The 21,308-nt window shown below is 44.5% G+C and overlaps 1 protein-coding gene across 3 annotated transcripts in view; it reads left to right on the top strand.

The window, feature by feature from the left end:
* Nucleotides 1–21,308, top strand: part of FRMD4A (FERM domain containing 4A) — a 355,196-nt gene that overhangs the window by 79,357 nt on the left and 254,531 nt on the right. Inside the window, exon 1 of one of the 3 annotated variants that reach the window (XM_085083062.1) lies at nucleotides 4,519–4,894. The exons of the other annotated variants lie outside the window; for them this stretch is intronic. Coding sequence (XP_084939188.1) covers nucleotides 4,862–4,894 — 33 coding nt within the window. The 5' untranslated portion in view covers nucleotides 4,519–4,861. Of the gene's footprint in view, nucleotides 1–4,518; nucleotides 4,895–21,308 lie in introns of those variants that run through there. 3 annotated transcript variants of the gene reach the window in all.

Raw genomic sequence — 21,308 nt, 5'->3', positions numbered from 1 at the left:
AAAATTATTCATGGTTTGGGCTTTTGGGTGGTTAGACCCCTTTCTTCACTGCTCACCATTTAGGGGAAAAAAGACAGAAGAAAGGAATTTCAGGACATTTTCGGGCGTGTGTTTTTCCTAAATGAATGGAAGTTTGATTGATTGATTGATTCATTCATTCATTTGTTTTCTGCAACACAGAAAATTAATTGTTGAAAGCGGCTATTTTTAATGAGGGGAGAAAAAAAGAAAGCCCTAAAAGGGCTTCTTGCAGAGCATAAGCAAATCTTACCCTTTTTCAGGTAACCCATGAAAAGTTTGCTTTCATGAAAAGCAAGGGAAACCTGGGGAAGCAGTGATGAGAGAAGCACAGTAGCAATAATAGTCATACCATTTGGAAGCAAATGTTATGCTTATGGGAAGTATGCAACAAAAATAAAAAAAACAAGCATGAAAGGCACTCCGAGTGTTAAATATTCATTAGTATTCCCCGCACCGCCTGTTCTAAATATAAGATACGTTTCAGCACAGCCCTGGTGTGTGACTGGGATGTTTTCCCCTCCCTTATAGGATGCTATAGCCATTCAGCTGTCGGGGCGTTCCCATGGCAACACCGCGATGCTACCTTTTGTTAGATGAATGAAATGACCAGTGGCGAGGTCGGCCAGGGGCACACATGCAGGGTAGGCTGGGCTGCCACAGCATCCATTGTCCCTGTCGCAGGCAGGTCTGGGAGCGGAGGGCAGGAGGAGATGGCAGATTTTTGCATCACGGAGCAGTGGAAACCGAGTCCAAATCCAAATTCCCTCCATTTTTCAGGGCTGGTTCAGGCAGCACAACTTGGCTCTGTGTTGGCATCCCCACCCCGAAGGTTAGGAAGTGTTCAGCTTACAGAATTTTATCCCAGCTTGGATGCCCCCACAAAGGCTGAACAAGAGGAAAACTGAAGGCTCAAACACATGCCATTGAGTTCAGCTGTTTCAAGGACCCTCAGCCAGTAGTCTGACAGTGAACATAAGGATTTTTTTGGGCTATTTCTCCTACTACTGGGTACACAGGGCAAGATTCAGCTTCAGAGTCAGTTGATAAATTCAGCTATTTATATCCACTTGGCTAAATGTCAGGAAACATCTCTGCTCTCCTTCTGGTCTAAGGAGGTCTGTGAATGTAGTCAGCAGAGCATAGGAAGAGATTGAGCTCCAAGGCTGAATCCAGGTAGGACATACCTTGTTCCAGGTAGATATCTGCCTTGGTCTGCTGTGCAGAGTCCAGCTGACATTTAGATTATGACAATGTATGAGGGGGTTGCAAGGTTTCTCACTCCCATGAGTAGTTAAGGAGCCAAGGGTGATTATATTCCCATCTTCTGGGATATGGTGGTTTGAATCCAGGACAGGATGAACCTCTGCAACACCTGTGCAAATCAGACAGGTTGGTCCCTTCTTCTGCAGATGGAGAACCTGAGATACACTGGGTGTAGCTGCCCAGGATCTGAGTCAAAAGGTGCTCCCCTGTCCAGAAAAAGAATGAGGATGCAAGTGTTCCCAGGCTCCTTTTGCCTCTGCAGTGCCTTTGATCTGAAATCGCAGGAGCAGAGGCTGTGGAACGAGTCTGCAGTAATTTGAGCATTGCTGTGAGTCGCAGCCCAGCAGAGGAACGAAGTGTCAGACCATGGAACACACTGTTGTGGCACTGCTCTGCCAGGCACAGCAACTAAAGCTCTCATTTTGAAGTGAAGAGAAACTTCTGTGGCTCCCACAGTTGTGAAATTACTGCTCTGAATGTGAAGGGAGGGGTTGCTAACAGGCTGGAGCACACCAGGAGTGGTCATCCTGTGGCACAAGGAGGGAATTTTGGTGTCTGCACAGGCTAAAGCAGAATATTTGCCTAGATGTTAGTACAGCTCTAGTCCAACCTGGTTCCTGGAGTTGGGGAGGAGGATGATGTGGTGCACAATACCCATCCATCCACTGACACTCCAGCTCTTACTGGAAGTCACCAGACTTCCTGAGGAGCCAAGACAAAGATATACACAGGCAGAGCCCCTTCGGCCCCCTGGCCCCACTGGGGAAGGTGGATGTGAACAGACCTTGCTGTCACACACCACTTCAGCTGTGGCTCATGGCAATGCCATGCAGGAGCTGATAACTAGCCCAGGAACCCAGAGCATCCCTTGGGATGCAGCTGGGGGTCTCAGCCTGCAGTCCCCTGACAGACAGACAGACTCACTGCTGGCTCACAGCCACGGCCACGGGTGCTGCTCAAACAGCACCATACTCTTTCCCATTCCTGCTCATCCTGCTGAGCTGGGCTCTGCTCTGACTCATGCAGTATCAGCACAATTCCCAATCCATTCAGATCAGAGAGGCTTTGAGTGCTGCTGAACCAGAAAGGCCCCAGCTTGCTTTTCTGGTCCCAGACTGAATTACTCTTTTGGACTTCAGGAGAAATGCTTTTTTTTTTTTTTTTTTTTGCTTGTAAACAGTGATAACACAGGAAGCTCATGAGGCACTGTGGTTTAGCCTAGTTCAAAGCAGAGCTGATCTTCAAGAGAACTGGGCGTTCATACACTGCCATGGGTGCATCATAAACATTATCATATTGCATTAAAACTTGACCACCTGGCCTGACATCTCCAATATACCCAAAACTCCTCTCTCTTTACATTCCTCTTGAGGCTTTGGACAGTCAAATTCCCCTGACAATTTGGACAAGATGATGTTTCACAGATGCAGAGACTTGTAAACCTCTCATGAGAGTCTGGCACAATGTTGGATGGCAGAAAAATCACCATGGCCTTGTCTTACTGGAGCCTGGAATTCCTGCTGTCATTTATTCAAAGTCTTATTAAAGTCTTGTAAATACCAATAGCAACACACATTTATATACAACCAGCAAGAAATGGATGAGCCTGCCAGCATTCTACAGGGTCTTTAGCTCTTGAGAACTTATTTCTGCCTTCAGTATGATATGATCAGACTTGCTCATGTTTGATTAGAACCTGAATTTGGCTGAGAACAGTTAATTATATTTAAATTAATATTTATCACTGCAGGGGGCACCTCCCCTCCCTGCTTTTACCTCATAAAAATAAGAAAAATGGCCTAAAACTCTAATATCTACAGGGTCGAAAGGACTGGAAGACATAGAGAGGAAAAGGGATGTGTCGGGTTGAACACCCTCATATGTGTCACAGTCTGGGAGCACTTCTGCTGGGGCTTGAAGGGCAGAGGTTGTGTCTGTCTCTGGGTTCATCCCAGGCTTGGCACTCTGGGATGCTGTAAAGCAGCTGTGGCACCACCATAAACATATTCCTTTGCACCTTCTCCCTCTTCAGAGCACCTCTCTCCCTCTCAGTGTAGCCTCCAGGAGTCTGGGCTGAGCGTGAAGGATACATGGGGTCAGAGATGGTCCCTGGTCTGAGCTGACAATCACTCTGAGAAAGAACTGGTCTCTCTCTTGTTGGTTTTGCAGGAGCCTCAGTGACTGGCTTGAACCAGAAGGCAGAGTTTTAGATGGTGAAAGCTAAATGAGGTGAATCGCCATTGTCATCCAGAGAACATGTGGTATTTTCAGTAGTTTAACCAGATCCAGCTCAGTGCCTGAATCAGACAATGACTCTCCCTAAGCATGTGGCTTTGGGGCCTAAGAGTTGATGTTAAAGGGCATTAGAAATTTCCACCTGTAATATGCTCCAACCAGCCTGACAGAGATTTTTCTAACACTGAAAATCCAGTTCTGGTGGTGTAACAGGGTTTTTAATTATGCTTTTGGACAGCAATTTGGTACTGGTGTGTGGAAGGTTATCCCCTGGGAGGAGAAAGGGGATTCCTTTTTGTGTTTGTGTTAGGAAGTGGGGTGTCCCCAGGGGAGCTGACCTTCAGAGCAGTGATGGGCAGCTGTGCCCTTTTGATGTCATTTCAAAAGGGTTTTGCTTTGGACTGGTCTGGTCTGGTCCAGTGGAATGAACACTGGTGTGTTTGTACGTCTGAAGCTCATGTTTTAGTTGGATTTTTCTCTGAAAGAGATTCAGTCCTAGCATCATTTCGTGATGGAAAACAAAATGCATAAAGCAGGAGCAATCAGGGAATTTTCCACAAAGGCGTGCTCTGATCTGAATTAAAATGCTAATAGAAATGCATTCAGGGAGTATCTTTTGCTGACCAACTTTGCAGGAGTATATTCCTTTTGTTTAGTGTGCTTTTCTTTCTTTCTCTCCCTGAATTCCCGGCTGACAATCGACAGGAACTCCCTTTCAGCGTGGGTTTGGTCACTCACTGACAGTTAAACGCGCCCAGCAGAAAATGCTCCAACTGTTGGCGTTCCCCGAGCAGGGAAAACCTCCTGGGCTGAGGCTTGGAATGAGGATTACACCCTTTTAAGTCAATCGCGGGGAATCCACGATCTTCCGCGGTGACGAAGTTTTCTCGGTGCTTTCCCCGCTCGCTCGGGGAGCGGAGGAGCATCATCCCCGCCCGGTTCTCAGCTCCGAGCCGGCGGCACAATAGGCAGGGCAAAGTCGCACAGCTCCTTCCCGGCGCTGCCGGCAGCAGGATCCCCTCGGCGGGGCTGGGATCGCCCGTCCTGTGCTGAATGCATTACGTAAGGCAGGGATCGTTTGTCAGCCGCGATGGTACAAACATAGCTGCGGGCAGATTATGCACAGAGAGCGAGAGAGGAGGGACAGGGAGGAAGGTCTCTCCAGGAGGCACCGGTGCTCGGCGCGGCTGAGGATTGCGAGTTGGCAGGTTGGCAGCTGGCTGAGCTCCCGGGAAGGGTGTCGCTGGCGGTCCCTGACATGCTCTTGTTCGTGTGGGATGCTTGAGACGGGCACGAGATACTAAGTTGGGGGGACGAGGATTGGCATGAGGATCGGACCAAAATGGAAGGGCTTCTGTCTCCGATGAGAACGAAGGTAGGGGAAGATGTTAATGTCTTTTGAAACTGAATTTACCCGAGGAGGGGAAGGGGAGTTGCGGGACTAGCTCTGTGAATAGGGGGCTTGCCGAGCTTTTGTCTCTTTTCTTCTCTCTCTCTTTTTTCTTTTTCTTTCTTCTTTTTCAAAACTATGCTCATGAATGTAACTCGGCAGAGGAGCGACAGCACTTGCCTCCGAGAGGGAAGTATCGCATCACTCTTCCTCGACAGAGATGACCTTTGTAAATGAGTTTGCCTTTTGGAGTAGACAGCCATATTTTTGTTTGAATTTCCAGTTGGAGGCTCTCATTGTGTCTGTGTGTCTGTGCGTGCTCCCCGGGGAGCCGCTCGGGGAAAGCGTACCTGCGGCACAGGGACGGATGGGGACACTGGGCTACCCCAGCCTGGTGCTTTCTGCAGCAAGGGAGGCAAAGCGGACAAGCAAAGTGGGCGATTTTGAGCCCAAATACCCTGACAGGGTGGGAGACCGCTTGTTGTGGACCCAGAGCAGAAAGCTGTAAAAGAGAGTGAGCGTACAGGGCTAAGGAATCGCTGCACTTGTCTGCTGCTTTCTCACGTTCCCAACTCTCTTTAAAGGTTTGACATTAATCCTTGTTATTAAAGAAACTTGAATTCTGGCAGGGAGAAGCCAGGGCAAAAACAGTGATGGTTTAGTTTGTACAATTTCTTCCCGTGACATTATTTCTTTGTGGTCCTGTGGGGGATAGACTGAATCCTGACTGTATTTTATTTAGTCACTGCCTCCCTCCCATGTGGTAACTGCCTTGGGTAAATCCTTCTGATTTCAGTCCATCACCACATTCAATCCACCCCTGTTGTATTGTATCTCAGGACTGGAAGAATTGGAATTCAATGGTGATTCTTGCTGGCAACAGGGTACCTTCATATGTCTTAGATGTAAACAGTTTTGAAGGGGCATTTAGACCAGAGTTGCTTTCTATAAATGCCAGACATGAAAAAATTTGGAGAAATTGTCTGGTCCAGCCCCTGTGCTGAAGCAGAACAGCTAGTCTGGTCTCCTCAATTACATCCCTGCCATCCACTATCCTAAATTAATGGCTCTTCAATGATTGAAAGTATTTTCAATATTAAAACCAAGAAAAGTGATTTAAATCCAAATAATTTGCCAGCAAACCTCTGCACTGTAATTCTCCACGGGAGTAATTTTTTTCCACTTTAATGGAGGTTTTTTGTCTTGCACAGTAAGTTGGGAATTTAAGAAAAGACCTGCAAACTTCATATAGCTCTCCATTACCAAGAACAATGCTATGGGCAGTTTTTAGAATGAAAGATTTATAAGGGATTATAGACTCAGCTATTCATATCTCTCATTACTGAGGAATACATACATTAATGTTAGGCTTTGTAAGGCATTTCTCAGTAAAATTTTTTAAAAATCAGATAATAGAGAAAACCCATAGCAGCTGCCCAACATTTCCATCTCATTTCCATTATTAAAAAATGTAACTTTCATCGCTTTAGCTGATGTTTCCATTCTGCTCCTCTAAGCAGGCTTGAAGCGACTGCTGGAGGCAGTGTCTCCCAGGACTGCTGTGCTCTCAGGCTGGTGCGTGGATTACAGCCAGACGTGTGTAGTATCAGCACCTGCAGCATGTGTGAAGCCATAAAAATGACAGAGTAGAGTAAGGGAAGTGGTCCAGGACTGGGTATTCTGTTTGTTCATCTGACCTGCTTCATAGCTGGAATGTAAATCCTGATAATGTCATCCATAAAGTGTAATCTCAATTTCCACTGTCAGGTTATTTATTGCTCCTATGGAAGAATATGCTTGGGAATATAGACATGGTACTTTGGACCACAAGCTGCTGTAATATTAAAGAAAGGGAGAGATTCTGAGCTGCTTTGTGTATGGGAAAAGCTTCTCAAGTCAAAGCAATATGATTCTAAATCATCTATTGCAATGATGTAAAACTGACAGGATTCTCTGGAAGATCCAGATCCTGACGTTGGTGTTACGTTGCTGTTAATCTAGAGTAGCTCCATGGCAGCTGATGGAGATACTCAAATAGACTCTGAGAAATAAAGGTCAGGATTTGGCCCTTACATCTTTACCTTTCAGAGAAATAACAATGCATAGATCACTTGAATAGATCAGAAAACTAATCTAATTTCCAAGATGCCTCATGGCTGGCAGCGGCTCCCTGCTGCCTGCCAGAAAATCAAGTGTAAAATCTATTAACTCCCCAAGTACAACCTTAATATGTGATGACTACACAAAAAAACTTGACAACAGCGAGGCTGCTGATGTGCTGAGACCCCTGCCTGTCACACTCCCTAATATTGCCTCATTTTTCCCCTCTATTCCCCCGTCTGTCTGATCCCATCTGTTGTCACTTGTTTTACACTAAGGCTGCAACTGTTGGAGGTTAGTTAGAAGTTTTTTTGTCCTTTGGTGTGTACAGTGACATGAAGGACAGTGGGCTTCTGGCCATTTCTGGCAGAGCTGCCTGGAGAGAGCCTGGAGCATCTGGGAGATCCAAGATTTAACCTGTGTGAAAACATGTCCCTTTTACAGTGAAATGCAAATATAGGCTCAGTTTTATCCTTAGAGTCCCAAGCAGCTTTACTTAGCCTGCTCACATCTAGACAGAAAACTAAAACCAAACTATTTGCTTTGTTTCCATGGGTAAGAAGGAGCAAGAGCTGACTCTGCAGGCACTTCTGAGTCTGTCACCAGTGGGTGAGGACAGCCTACATCTGTTAAATGCAAGGGTGCTGGAATTAAAATGAGCTCTAAATGCCTGCAGGTGGGCTTGGATGAATCTCATGGTGATCCCTATTGCATACAGGTGTTCTCACTCCATGTCAAAGCTGAAAGAGGGACAGGTGAGCACATCTTGGCTTCCAAAGCCAGTTTCTTGTGCAGGAGGGCTGGAGCTGAGACGCTGCACAGAGACATGGGCACAATGTCCTCCAAGCAGCACCATGGCAGGGCTTGCCAGCAGAGGCTGGAAATATGCAACCAAGAGCACATTTCACAGAGGACTTGTTTCTCATTCCACAAGGTAATAACCCATTTCGTTGCTGGGCCATGCTACGTGATCATACAGTGGGTACTTAGTAACTTAGAAACTCTTTAAAATATTTGGTTAATTGGGTATTAAACACTAAGCACATTACAGCGTGTAATGGACTCCACTGCAGCAAGCCGTGGGTGATTAAAACATTTCTGCTTTTTGTATAACCAGGGTGCACAAATGCAGGAATTCCCATTTTCAAGGGAAAGGGAAGGAATACATGGTAAAATGGGATGGTATATCAAAATTGAAGCAGATAACTAGAACCCATTGAACAGGAAAGTTACTGAATTTTTTTTTTGTTGATGATTAAATTCCACTTGATTAGAAGTAATGGTGGGCTGTAAATATTTGGTGGGTGAACAGAGGTACTTATAAATATTATCAGAACCAGTTAAATTCTGTAGCCTAGTATGTCTGAGCCCCCTTTTTCAGAGCAAATGAATGCGCACAATAGCAATGTCCCCATGCCACCTTAAGAGACTGTGAAGTTGATTGAGTACCACGAAGTGAAAAGAATGAAGAAATGCATAAATATTGCACTCCTTTTGTTAGCCTCCATTTTAATTTGTTTTATAATCCTCAACACATGCACAATTTGCCTTAACCCTCAGTGCATCGCCTTCAGCAAATTACACTGGCACAAGAATTTCAGTAATTTCAGTTTCTCTGCTGCTGACACTTGCCAGTGCATGCTACTGAATTTGCAATGAGCACCTGGCTCGAGCCACGCAGAGCTGGCTACTGCTCTATTTTCCTTTCAGAAGCCTGTGTTTGGCGTGTTTTTGTTTATCAAAGCACTGCTTCTCTTTCAGAGCAGCTGAAAGAACTTTTTCAATGAACTTTTCGTCTGTTCAGAAACACACACGGAGGGTAAATGGAGATTAATTACTGTCGAATTTACTAAGCTTTGCATCCAGAGATAATGAATTTTGAGTGTTCCTGTGTACAGCAAATTCAGCAAGGGAACTCGGTAAATAATGTGTGTAGTATTTAGATAGTGCTCTTTAAACGTTAATGGGGCTGTTCTCGCTTGTTGAATCTTATTAACTTTATCTGTTTATTGTAGATTTTGGGGATTAACAAACTCCCATGGTGTTACTGTTAGTTTGTTGAACCTTGTTGGCTCTGCTTTCAAAGCCACTTAGTTTTTGACCGCTGGATCTCTCACAAAGAATGGTTAAGTTGTCTCTGTGCCTGACTCAGAGAACTTCACAGTGGCTCAAAGCAGAGAAACTTTGGGAGGTACCCTATATATACCCTGAGAATCCTAAGTAGCAAAGGCTGTGACAGCTGGCCTTTGAGGAAAGGGGAGTCAGGGGAGGAAATCAGGAGGGGAAATTACCCCTGGGAAAGCGAAGTCTGGAGTCTGGGTTACACCTATGGATTGCTGTAGTCTTTCACCTTTCTTGGATGGCACTGAAAAGAAGTTTATATAAGCAGGTTTTTTGTGCAGCTGCAGGCAGCAAAACATTTGAACAGATTCTAAACTTCATTCTCACAAGCTGTCCTGCAGAAGCTCAAGTTAGGACCCTGCAGTCTGGATGGCTACACATATTAAAATCACTTTATAGCGCTCTTGTAGAAGCCAAGAGGCAGGAGTATTCCTTTGCCTCTGTTGTGAAACCAGTCCTGGTGTTTCTAAGAATACCAAAAGACCCAAAGGCAAATGTTGCCCCCATCTCTCCACAAGCATTCCCATGCCTTCTATGGAGTTGCATATCCCTGTTTTGACACAATTGTGTATTTCACTCCCATTTTGAGCATCCCATCAAGATAGACACACCCCGGTGCTAATGACACTTAGAGAGTGAGATTTCCAAAGACATTTATTTCTGGGGTTTCTGACCTCCCAGCTGGAGTAACCTTACATGGGCACTGGGCACACAAACCTTCCAGGTTCCTGTGCAACCACCCACCAGCTGACACAGCCACATGAAGCTCCCAGCATGGACTGGGAGGTGCTGGTGTTCCTCAGCAGCCTTCCCACCGGGTCCCTGCCCAGGCTGTCGAGCAGGGTGCCTCCTTCCCTGCCTTATTATCACTTTGACACAGAGGTTAATGAGGCCATATGTAATTCTCTGAGCTTGTAGATGGTTAAAAAGAAAGGCAGTTCAAGAAATAATGAAGTCCTGTGTCTCCTACTGTTAATCATAATTTTATAAATACCTGGGAGAGAGAATGCAGGAGCATAACTCAGAGCAGAGTTTGGCTTTGGAATAACTCTACCATAACATTATGCCTCTGGAAAAGCAGAGCCGTTTCTGCTCTGTAACATTTCCTAAACCCATTCAGATTTAAGGACAATATATCACTGAACATAAAACTGAAAGGTTATTTTTCCTCCCCGGCTGTGCTCTGCAGCAGAGCAGTGAGCTCCATGCCTGACTGGGCCCTGCACTGGTGCTCAGTCACAGCAGGGGTTTGTTATTTACTGTATAGGGAAAGGGAACTTCTTGTATCCTGGGCAGGAGCTGGACACTGCACTATTAAAGGGAATTGCATTGCAGGGCACTGGGAGATCAAAATCTAGCACAGGGACTTGTATGCTTAGTGCCGAATCATGAGAACACAATCCCTGTCCCCAAATGCTCCCTCCTGAAGGCTGGGAGGAAATGGGGACATTTTGCCTCTGTTTTTGTGAAGGAAGGATTGCAGTTCAGGTTCTAGTATTCCATCCATGATCCAAAGCCTGGGGGGTGCTGTCCCTTCTCCTCATCCTCAGGAGCACATCTGAGTCCAGGCTACACTATCTTAGGACCTACCTGTGGCTGCACACCAGGCCGAGTGGGTTCAGCTCTTGCTGAGCTCTCCCATGACTGTCAGGCAGCCCCTGAGATGAACCAGGGTAATCACAATGCTGGGATTACTTTACCTTTCACAGACAGTTTGATTCCCCCTCTGCCATCACCAGCTGAGCATCAGGACCACATCACTGCGAGGTTAGGCTTGGCACAGTGTTGGTTTGGAGCCTGGAATGATCACAGCATGCCTTGGTGACCAAAACTCTCAAACTGTGTGTCAGATACCACTGGGTCCTTTGAGGGGATGGAAATAGGAACTGCTCCCCCATACCCTGCTCACCTCCCACTGCCCAGACACCATGTCCCAGCCCAAGCCATCCTGCACCCTGGCCTCAGTTCTCCATGTCTTTCCCAGCCTGTGCAAACCCAGGCTGTAGCAGAGGTGCCCAGGAAGGTCTACATTCTCCAAACCTGCATGTGGCTGAGGTTGCCTGACAGTGCCCAGGGACCTCACAAAAAATCACACTGGTGGGCTATGTGATGACCACAGAGGTACAAAAATGAAATTAATAATATCAATCACTGCAATAACAACATAACAATAATTAATGTTTAAAATGTGGTATGGCAAAGCATGGGCTGGAGGGAAGAAAAGTGGTGGTGATGATGGCACTAAGAGCATAAAGCTTGCTAGCTCAGTGTGTGGGTCACAGGCATTTTTAGGAAGTGCAGAGAAAACACACTGGTGAGCAGTCATCTTCCCAGTCATTTCATTAAGTATTTTACTTAATGGCTGCTGTTGGCGAGGCAATTGGCCACCCTTTTCAAAAGCAGAACTCAGACACCCACTCTTTAGCTGTGAATCACAGGTTGCATTCCCTGGGGAAGGCCACAAAGTCTTAACTGCTGCAGTTATGGGAAAGCTGAAAAAATGAGAAAGTTATGAGTGAGATGATTATGAAGCAAAAAATGATGGTTGCCCCAAAATGCCAGCCTGGTAGTTATCTATGGAGAAAAACAGCTCTCCTGTATGTCTGCCTGATATAATAGGTCGTTCTGAAAGCAGTTGTTGGTAGGGACTGTGTGTGTTTAATGCTTGGGACTATGTGGAATGCAATAAAGCACTTGCACAATGCGTATTTCATGTAAAAAAAGTCTGATCCATAACCAGTGCATACCAGTATAGCTCTAAACATCTCAGCACAGACTTCAGTAATGGTCAGCTATTTCTTACAGTATTTTACTGGATTTAAATAAATGTAAAATATGTGTGCAGCTGGTCATGTGGGTTTTCTTCCTGAGAACACACACATAATACACCTTAACTTTTCCTGCATTCCTATTTTATCTGCATTGCAATATAAACCCCACCGAATCTATGAGATCAAAACTCTGACCCCATTTGGGATTCAACCAGCAAGACACAAATCCCAGACCCTTCAGGTTGTTCCAGTTCAGAGGAGACCCGACAACAGATGCAGGTGTCTTTTTGATGTAATTTATAAACATATTACAATGTCAGTAAACACACAAAGTCCTGTTTCCCTGACCACAGCAGATACCAAACAAATGAGAGCAGTTTCCCTGCTCAGGGTGGCTTCTTTCATGCAACATTCATCCACACCTGTTTTTCCTCAGTGTCTCGGTCCTTGGCTTGGGTATCCTATGAGGGAGGGATTTCCCCCTCCCTTACACAGTCACAGGGTATCACAACACATGGCAGACCAGCTAAGGGAGTCAATCCTGTCTTCTCTTCAAGCTCCAAGTCCCCATTTTGGTGATTTGTTTGGGATTTTTCTTAGGAAAAGCCTGTGTTCCTTTTGTGCAGGAGTTGCTGCTGTGGAGGTGCTGTGGTTCAGCTTCCCAGCACCCAACCTCTCCCCATGTTCAGAACAGGAAAATCTCCCCAAATTCAGCTGTTCTGAGGCAGAGCCATTGATTTGGGTTAAGCATGACAGACTGAACTGCAATTTAAGGCTGATTTAGTAGTAAATGCAGTAAAATTATCAGCAATAAAAATGCATCACTCCTTTTTTTCAAAATCTTGTTCAAGGCTCTCCCATGTCTCAAACACCAGAGGAAGGTGGTGACTCTCATGACATGACATGGAGTCCCCTGAGCCACAGCACTGATGAGGCACAGCCCAAAGCAGCAGCCAAACCCATCCCAGTCCCTCTGAAAACAGGCAGATATCATCACTCTTCTGCTCTGGGTAGCTCAAATGCTTGCAAAGCTTGGCTCTGCTGAAGGAACATGAAAGGTAGAAGCCCTCTCCTGGGTAGACAGCACTCAAACCACTCGGGGCTTTGAAGACAGGAGGTCAAAAACAATATATCAAGTCAGTTATCAGCCAGTCCTGTCTCCCCTTCCTCCCCTCCCTCTGGCTCAGAGCTGCAGGAGCTCAGGTCCTTTGATGTAAACCTGTCAGACACTTTGGTCTTTTCCCTGCTCTGCCCTGCCCTATTCTTCCACATACACATTTGTGTGAGATTTTAATTATAGACATGATCATATTGGTAAGAGAACCCTTCCTTAATTACACGCTCAATTAATTCTAGTAGCTTAGGAGTTGAAATACAAAGTTAGGTGAAATCATTACTACTTCATCTAAAGTTGAATCTCTCCATGGCCAGGTTCCGAATAATACTGTGGAAGTAATTTTTCTTTAGGAAAAATGGATTTCATTTAGAAGAGATTAAATTCTTTTGGTTAGAGGGAGTTAGAGTATTATCTGGTGCTACTGATATGCTTTTCCAGAAAGACTAATTACTTATAAGACTAATCTTTTCAGCAAATATTCCATGATGAGGCCCAAGAATTACATGGCACAAATAAGGCAATATTTAGCCTCATTATGGCTGGCACAACCCATCCCCTAGTGCATTGTGGTCTTTAGAGAGAGATCAGGTGAGATGAGACATTAAATGTGTCTTCACAACATGGGATACCTCTCCATGGCACCAATGTTCAGTGCTCACACCCCTGCTGGTGGCACTTCTGCTGGTACTGATGGCTCCCTGGTAGAGATATCTGAGAAACATCTAGGCTGGAACAGCTCATCTGAGTTTTAAACCAGGATCTGTCCTTGGACTGGTGATTCCTGAAGAGTGGGGCAGGAAGGCTCTGTTGCATCCCCAGGATCCCTGCTGACACCCTCAGCAGCATGGAAAATACAGCACAAGTGGAAGGGAAATGGAATCCGAGCTGGAATGAACAGTCTAGGAGGAGGGGAGGATGTGGACAGAGCATTAGGACTGGAGACAGGAGTTTGCAAAGAGACAACCAGGACTAAACAGATAAATCCTGGAGAGAGCAAGACAGGGGTAGAGGGGCGAAGATGAGGTGGAGAACTTGCATGGAAATCCCCTTCAGCCCAGACCCCATGTTCCAGCTGGATGTGGGTGGTAAAAAGCATACATGGTGGTAAAAAACTTTTTAAAGAGGGAACACCATCAAGGTGCAAAGCTGGGAAATACTGGAGCAAGGGACATCCCTGCAACCCAGTCCCATCTAACAATGCAGTCCCACAAATGCTTTTTCCACAGGTTTCTTCTTGTCTTCTGCATTAGATGGGCAGTGCTCAGATAATGAGCACCTATCCTTATTTTGTATTCTCCTCATTTCCTACTAAATAACCCTAGGTCTTATTTACTGAATACTGCCCTGAAAACAGAATTATTAATTTTCATGTGTGTTTTTTCTGAAACATTAATTACAACAGTATCAAAGTTCATCAAAACCTGTAATCAGACCCTGGTTTGTCTCTATTCAACTGATGCAGAATTGTGCAATGAAGGAATCATTAAAGGTCTCTTTCAGTTTTGGGCCATTTCTGACTTTCTGGTATCCTCAACATCATACAGCATTTTCTGTGTTCATTATGCCCCTCACCATTTTCTCCTGGTGGAGCACAGGCTTTCTTCAAGTCAAGAGTGTCTCTCAGAAACCCAAAAATAAATCTTAGATGTCAGAGATCATTAGTAAAAGTTTGGGATATATGAGTCACTCATCACCAAACATCTTCACCCAAAGACTTCTTCATCTTCTGCAGCACTCCCCAGCCTCATTCCTCGTGCACCTTCTGTCTGCCACAAATGCCAAGGAGCCCTTTAGAAAGCAGACACCTTCCCTGATTCATCCTTAAGGCAGCTCCACCCCACACAGGGAAGAAGGAAAATATGGGTGCAGAGGTTAGGGTGAAGGGAGCATATGATCATGCAATTAAAAATTGCTTCATGAAACATCCACTCATACCTGGCATTTTCTAACTTTTCACCCTGATATGCAGCCAATGCAGTGTGTAATATCAGCAAGCATATGACTGCTGTCACCTGGCTATTTTTTACTTAAGCTAATGTTATTCATTCCCTCTAAGAATTCCATATAAATTGACTGCAGTTAATAATTTCTCCTTGCACCTTTCCAGAGTAACCCAGGCTGACAAAACAGACAGCCGTGGGAGTAAGTGTGAGCAGGGCTGAACTGTATGGAAATGCCAGGCAGCCTCTGAATGCACAAACGAAAACACAGCACTCTGGAAAACCATGTGTTGAGGGTGGGGAGGGAATTCCTGTCCTCCCATTTGCATCTCTCTATATGCCATCTTTGCCTGGAATAAATGTCTTTGTCCACATGAAAGCTGAATCTGATTATTTGCCCCCATTTGAGAGGGCAGGAAAGAAAGCTTTATAAAATGGGTGTGACTTTTATGATGCATTGCAACTCATTTTTAGAAATATGTGTCTGCATATGCCAGAAGTTACCCTCTTTGAAATCACTCTTGTGCATTTACTGATGATCTTTGCATTCTTGTTGAGTGTAAATTTTCTAGTTAGTAAACACCACATTGTTATTAAAGCAGACTGTCAGGTAGATTGAGAAGAAAACATTAAACAAAAATCTTTTTTTGCCATTTCTTTAACCTCCAACAGCTCTTTATAGGTTCTTTTTCTCTGTTTTTGGCTTAGACCACAGTTTTGTCGCATATGTCTGTCCTTGAGGTTTTTTTGAACATCCTTTTAAATGGGTGATAACAGTGTTCTGGTGCCTTAGCAAGTGCAAGGGGAAACATCAGCCTAACGTTCCAAACCTCTCCCACAGACATAACAGACCTCTTTTGCCAAGTGAGCTGGATTTTCTCCTGGATAGAGCAATAAGAAAAGGGAAAGGTGGCAGAACAAGCAGGTAAATGGGATTACATGGCATAGGGTCAATGTCTCTCTTGCCAAAACTCATGAAACTCAGCAGAGATAAACTGTAGTTTCTCATACACACAGCTCAGTCCCAGGTTTATTGGTGGGAATGGCTCACATTAATATGGGAACATCACAGATGCACAGAAAGATAGTAAAGTTGTTTGGGAGGCCATCAAAGGCTGGAAAACAACAAATATCAATGGAGGAAAAAACCCCAAAAACTCAAGAGAAGATAACACTTTTCAGTCTGGGGAGAAAAAGAGAAAGGGTTTCTTTTTCTTTTTCTTTTCTTTTCTTTTCTTTTCTTTTCTTTTCTTTTCTTTTCTTTTCTTTTCTTTTCTTTTCTTTTCTTTTCTTTTCTTTTCTTTTCTTTTCTTTTCCTTTTTTTCTTTTCTTTATCTTTTTTTCCCCCTATGGAAAGCACATGCACCATTAAATCAGCTTAAATCATTAATCTTCCCTGAGAGATATCACCCACAGTACAAACAGGGAGATGAAATAAAGCTACATTGCCTATTACGTATGTTGTTAAAGAATTAGTGTCAGTGGAGAAAAGACCAAACCCAAAGGGAATGAAATGCAGGGCAGAGTCAGTGATGCAAACTTGTGTTATACCCCCACCCTTGAAGGAACTGTGCCAGTTTGTTTTCAGCCAGGAATGTGGTCACTCCTTTGTCCATGTGATGCTCCAGACAGCACAGAATAAGGACCAAGAATTAGGAATTATTTAAAACTTTAATTTCCAGCAAATAACTGGTAAATTCAACAAACAAAACCAAAATCAACCCAAACTGAGTCTCAGAACCGAGGAGAGATTGATGCTGACTCACAAATTGAAAAATGCAGAAATATTTCCAAAACCTAAAAAAGCTAAAGATTCTCAGAAGCAAAAACTATTGCTGAGCGTTTACATTAATTTGACAGAATTTATCTACTCTTCTGCTCCATAAAACCCAAGTGCAATACTTAACCTGCAACCCCCAGTGATGTCTGGTGTGTGTTACTTCCCAGCCCTGACGATGCTCAGGATGAGCTCTGGAATGCAGAATGAAGGATGCGGTGGGATCTGCGGGCTGAAGGGAAATCATTATTACACAGTAATCAATGCTGTGCATCTTGCGTGGCTTCTTGGCTTCTCTGACATCCTACCTCAGCTGTCAGAGGTTGGGATTGGGGTTTTTTCTGATTTGAATGAGGTCATAGTTTGTTTGTGGGGTTTTGATTTGAATTGATTTTCTTCCTCTTATGGTGATGGCAACACTCCTAAATTAGCCAGCAGCGCTGGAGCCTCAGTGTACACATTTTAGCACTGGGGGATAAATGCACTAATGGTGGGAGAGAATGTAATTCTCCCAAAATCAGTGCAGCTGAAAGTGCAGCATTGTTAATTCATTTATTCTATACATTTTGTGGCTTTTCAAATGTAGGAGTGAGGCAGGGAGAAGTGAGTGGCACCAAGTGCTTTTCTCCCTAAAATATGTGGATAAATAGGATAGACACAGTGCTAACCATGCCAGACTTGTAAAGGCAAAGACTTTTCCCATTTCCAGGTGGTCCTAGAGATGGACCGTCTGGACACAGCTTGGGATGGACCATGAAGCCAAAATCCTTCTGCCAGACAGTAATGGGACTCACTGAGTCTCTAAGAGCAACACAGGGTGGAAATTTGGCCTAAATTTTTCCTGTCAAACCTTTTGCTTGCTTCCAAGATGTCTTGGTCAAAGCATGTCAGCCTCAGACTTTCTCCCAGTCTAAGCCAAGGCTGCAGTAGTACCCCAGAACACTCATCTGATGGATTCCCCAGGGCCAGGGGCTCTGTGATAGCAAAAAAAATCTCACCCACGGGATCCCTGCACCCTATAAATTCTTTGGTGGAAAGGATTTGTCATGGCAAGATCTTGGCTCTGGTCCTTTGGAGCTTGCAGGTGCTTTGGTTTGGTACTGAGGCCCTGAAGAACACTGGAGTCCTTGCTGTTCAGTGTCTCAGTTACTCCTCAGGAGGGATGAAGACCTTGATACTCTTTTTGTTGTCAGGGCTTCGCATGGGTCTACCTGATGGGCCTTTTGCTGGGATTAGGGGTTACAAACCTCCTAAAGAGTGTGACTAACCCCAGGTCTCCAGGTCCCAGAGAGAACAGCTCAGAAGTGAAATCAGCATTTTCCAGTCCAGCAGCATCAGCTCCCCATGGTGCCTCATCATCATCTTCTTCCAGCAAACAGGGACTTTCAGAGTTTTCCACTGCGGCCTCAGAAACCTCTTTGTGTTGGCTCCCTGCCCAGCTCTGAATCGTCCTCACAAATTTGTACAAATGCTGTTGAAATAACACACTCCCATGGATCACACCCCATAAACTTCTGCTGCCTTCTCCCACCACCCTCACTGTGAGACAAGGAATGTTGATGCCTCGAGGGCGTCCTCTTAATTGTGTGGCACCCATCCAATGGCAGCATATGTACAAATTAGCTGTGAGTGCTGGGCTGTGCAGGGCTGGGAAGGCCTTCACTGCTCCTATTGCAAATACAGGAGGTAATTCCTCAGAGGAGTCAGCCATGCTTTGGTATCAATCCTCCAGCACAGGACATAAGGATTTTCTGGTTTGACTCTAAAAGAACCCGTGGTAATAAGGCAGTCCTCTAGCCAGCTGATTATAGAGATTAATTAATACCCAGTGCAGTGTGAGTGTAGTCCATACCTTCTGTAGAAAGGCAGAAGAAAGTGGAAGGATGTTTTGGTGAATAAGCGAGTCTCAGTGAGGAAAAAGTGAGAGGTATTGAATTACATCTCTACTATTCTTAATGTGATTGTTCCCAGTCCCTCAAGGCCGTGGATGCCTTCTAAGTGAATTGAAAAACAATGAAGGGAATAAAGAAAAAAAGCAATGGCTGTCAATCTGAAGTGATGCCACTGTGGTGTTTGTTGCTTTGGCAGGCAGAGCTCTCATCTTTAAATGAGTTTGTGGTGTCCTCAGAGCAAGCAACCTCCTTCATCAAGAACTCCCAGAGCACCAGCCCTTACCTTATCTCAATGCCGTGTGAAAGCTGATCAAATCCTAAATATTGCTTATTTCCCTCTGAAACTGGTATTCTGAGCTGGAAAAAAGGTTTTTTTCTCGTGATTTGTTTAAGGGAACAGGTTGGACAAGCAATGAGCACTGATACATGCTCTCTAGCCATGTGCTGCAAGAAAACAAACTCTCTTCCAGTCCAATCCAGCTCTCCTTACTGGAGGCTTGGATGTGTCATTGGTGGCAGCTTTTTGCCCATGGGACAAAACCTTGGGTCACTCCTATGCTTTATGCTCAGCAGAGCTTTGGTAGAAGGGTTTGGAGGCTGGTTAGGAGCTGTATTCACCTGTCATAAGGCAGCTACAAACTCAAACTGTGCAATTATTGATGTGGTGACTAGCAAAGTGCTCAGGAGGAAAAAACAAGGAAGCTGCCAGGCAGCTGCATGAAAATAGAGCCAGATGAAAAGTGAGTCCTGAAAGGTAGATGCTCTAAGATGGAAAGGGTGGGTGTGAGCTTCTGAGGATTGCTGGATGCAGAAACGCTTGTGGTTGAACCTCGTCTGACATGCTTGTTGCTTCCTTGGCCTTAGGGAAGTTACTTAAATCTGTGTTTTTCTCTCCCTCAGTTTTCTACACTGAAGTTGTAATACCTGCCCACCTACACACCTTTCAAACAAATATTCTGAAGCTCTGTCTGTTTGTAAACTGCTCAGGAAACAGCATATGCCAAACTCTGTCAGTATATAGCAAAGTTTATACAGAAGGCCTGGAAGGCTCACAGTCTTGGACACAAAACAGGCACATTTGCACTGCTTGCAGTAGGACTCTGTCCAAACTGTTTCCAATATTTCAAACAGGAGATTTGACTCCCAGGTAACCAGTTCTTCTCCCAGTGCTCAACTAGTCTTACATTTAAAAGAGGTTTTCCTAAAGTCTACTTCATTTCTCACTGCAGAGTAAACCAGATTGTCCTTCTCTTGTAATTAATCCCTGCGCTTTCTTACCTTTCCATGACAATCTGTTTCACAGCCCCTCAGGCTTCCCTTTTCTGGACCACAGAAAACCACTTCATTTAACCTTTCTTCACTGGTCATGTTTTCTAACCCATAATCATTCCCATTGTCCTCTTCCAGAAATTGTCCAACACACAAGGTGGTGTGCAAATGTGGACACAATCTCCATGTGTCCTGCATCCTGAATCTCTATTCATCCATATCCTGAACTCATCTCTCAGAGGAGATTTGCCTTTAAATAGATGTATTATTTTTTAAAATTTTTTTTGCAATATATCATTTTGCTGTTGCTTCGTGTGCAGTTTGGGATTCAAACACTGTTTTCAAAATTATGTTTTACATGTCATGGAGATTTACCCAGCTGGTAAGTTACTGCCTTTTTTTGTTATGAAACCTCTCACATTTTTTCTAATTTCTCAACCTCCAATATTTTTCTCTCTGCACATACCAACATGCCAATTTTTATTGGCAAAGTGTTGTAAAATTTAACAGAAAATGCTATTATAGCTACAGGTTTACTTTAACCCTCCTATAAAAATTAATGTAAAATAAAATAAAAGCCCCAACATAAAACACTTTAAAAGCCCATGAACAGGATATTTCATCTCTGTTACATTTTATAGTGTTTAGAGTGACTATAACCCCTATGAATTTAGGGTTGAACCTTTATCTTGTGTAACAATATTTGCTTTGACTTCAGATGTAACAATAAGATTCACAGCAAGCGAGAAGCCAGCCTTTAACCTCCACTGTCGGCCATAAAACTGACAGAAACACTGAACACTTTGGACCAGATCTCCTTACAACTTGAGAGCCTCATGAGTGCAAGGAGGGAGCAGCACAGGTGGTGGGAGTAGATGGCCTCTCTGCATCTCTGAAGTGTGACCTGGGTTTCTCTTTTCCAGGACAAGGAATGAAACTTTGGCACAGAAGTGCAGCTAAAACTCCCTCTGTTTCAAGCATGAAATAGAACAGTTATCTTCCAAGTCCTCAGTGTTGTAAGTGGTTTCACGAGGTGTTGATATTTTAGTGCTGGCCTTCAGATCCAGGTAAAGCTTGTAGCCAAAGGCTACAATCCCAAATACCATACCAAGCTCTGCTGCAGACCTTCCCATTATGCTTCCAGTGACTCCATCACACCCAGCAACAGCAGAAGCCAACATTTAGTCTTTGATCCAAGCCCAAAATTCTGCTTGGCTCGCAGTCAGATATTGCATGCTGGGACATACAGTCCTTGCTGGATAATTAAGGGAAAAGATGGACACAATTTGGTAAATAACCCATAAATTAAGCCCAATGCAGTAGCTCTTGGCAGCAGGCTGGTGAGACACCTAGTTGTGGAAAGTCTGGCCCTCCCCATTGCTCCATGTGAATCTACCAAGTACCTTGTATAT

This window comes from Lichenostomus cassidix, chromosome 1Aa, assembly GCF_008360975.1.
Source record: "Lichenostomus cassidix isolate B80296 chromosome 1Aa, HeHo_3.0, whole genome shotgun sequence".
NCBI lineage: Eukaryota > Metazoa > Chordata > Aves > Passeriformes > Meliphagidae > Lichenostomus > Lichenostomus cassidix.
The sequence above is the reverse complement of the archived record's forward strand: the minus strand, read 5'-3'. Positions and strand labels throughout refer to the sequence as shown.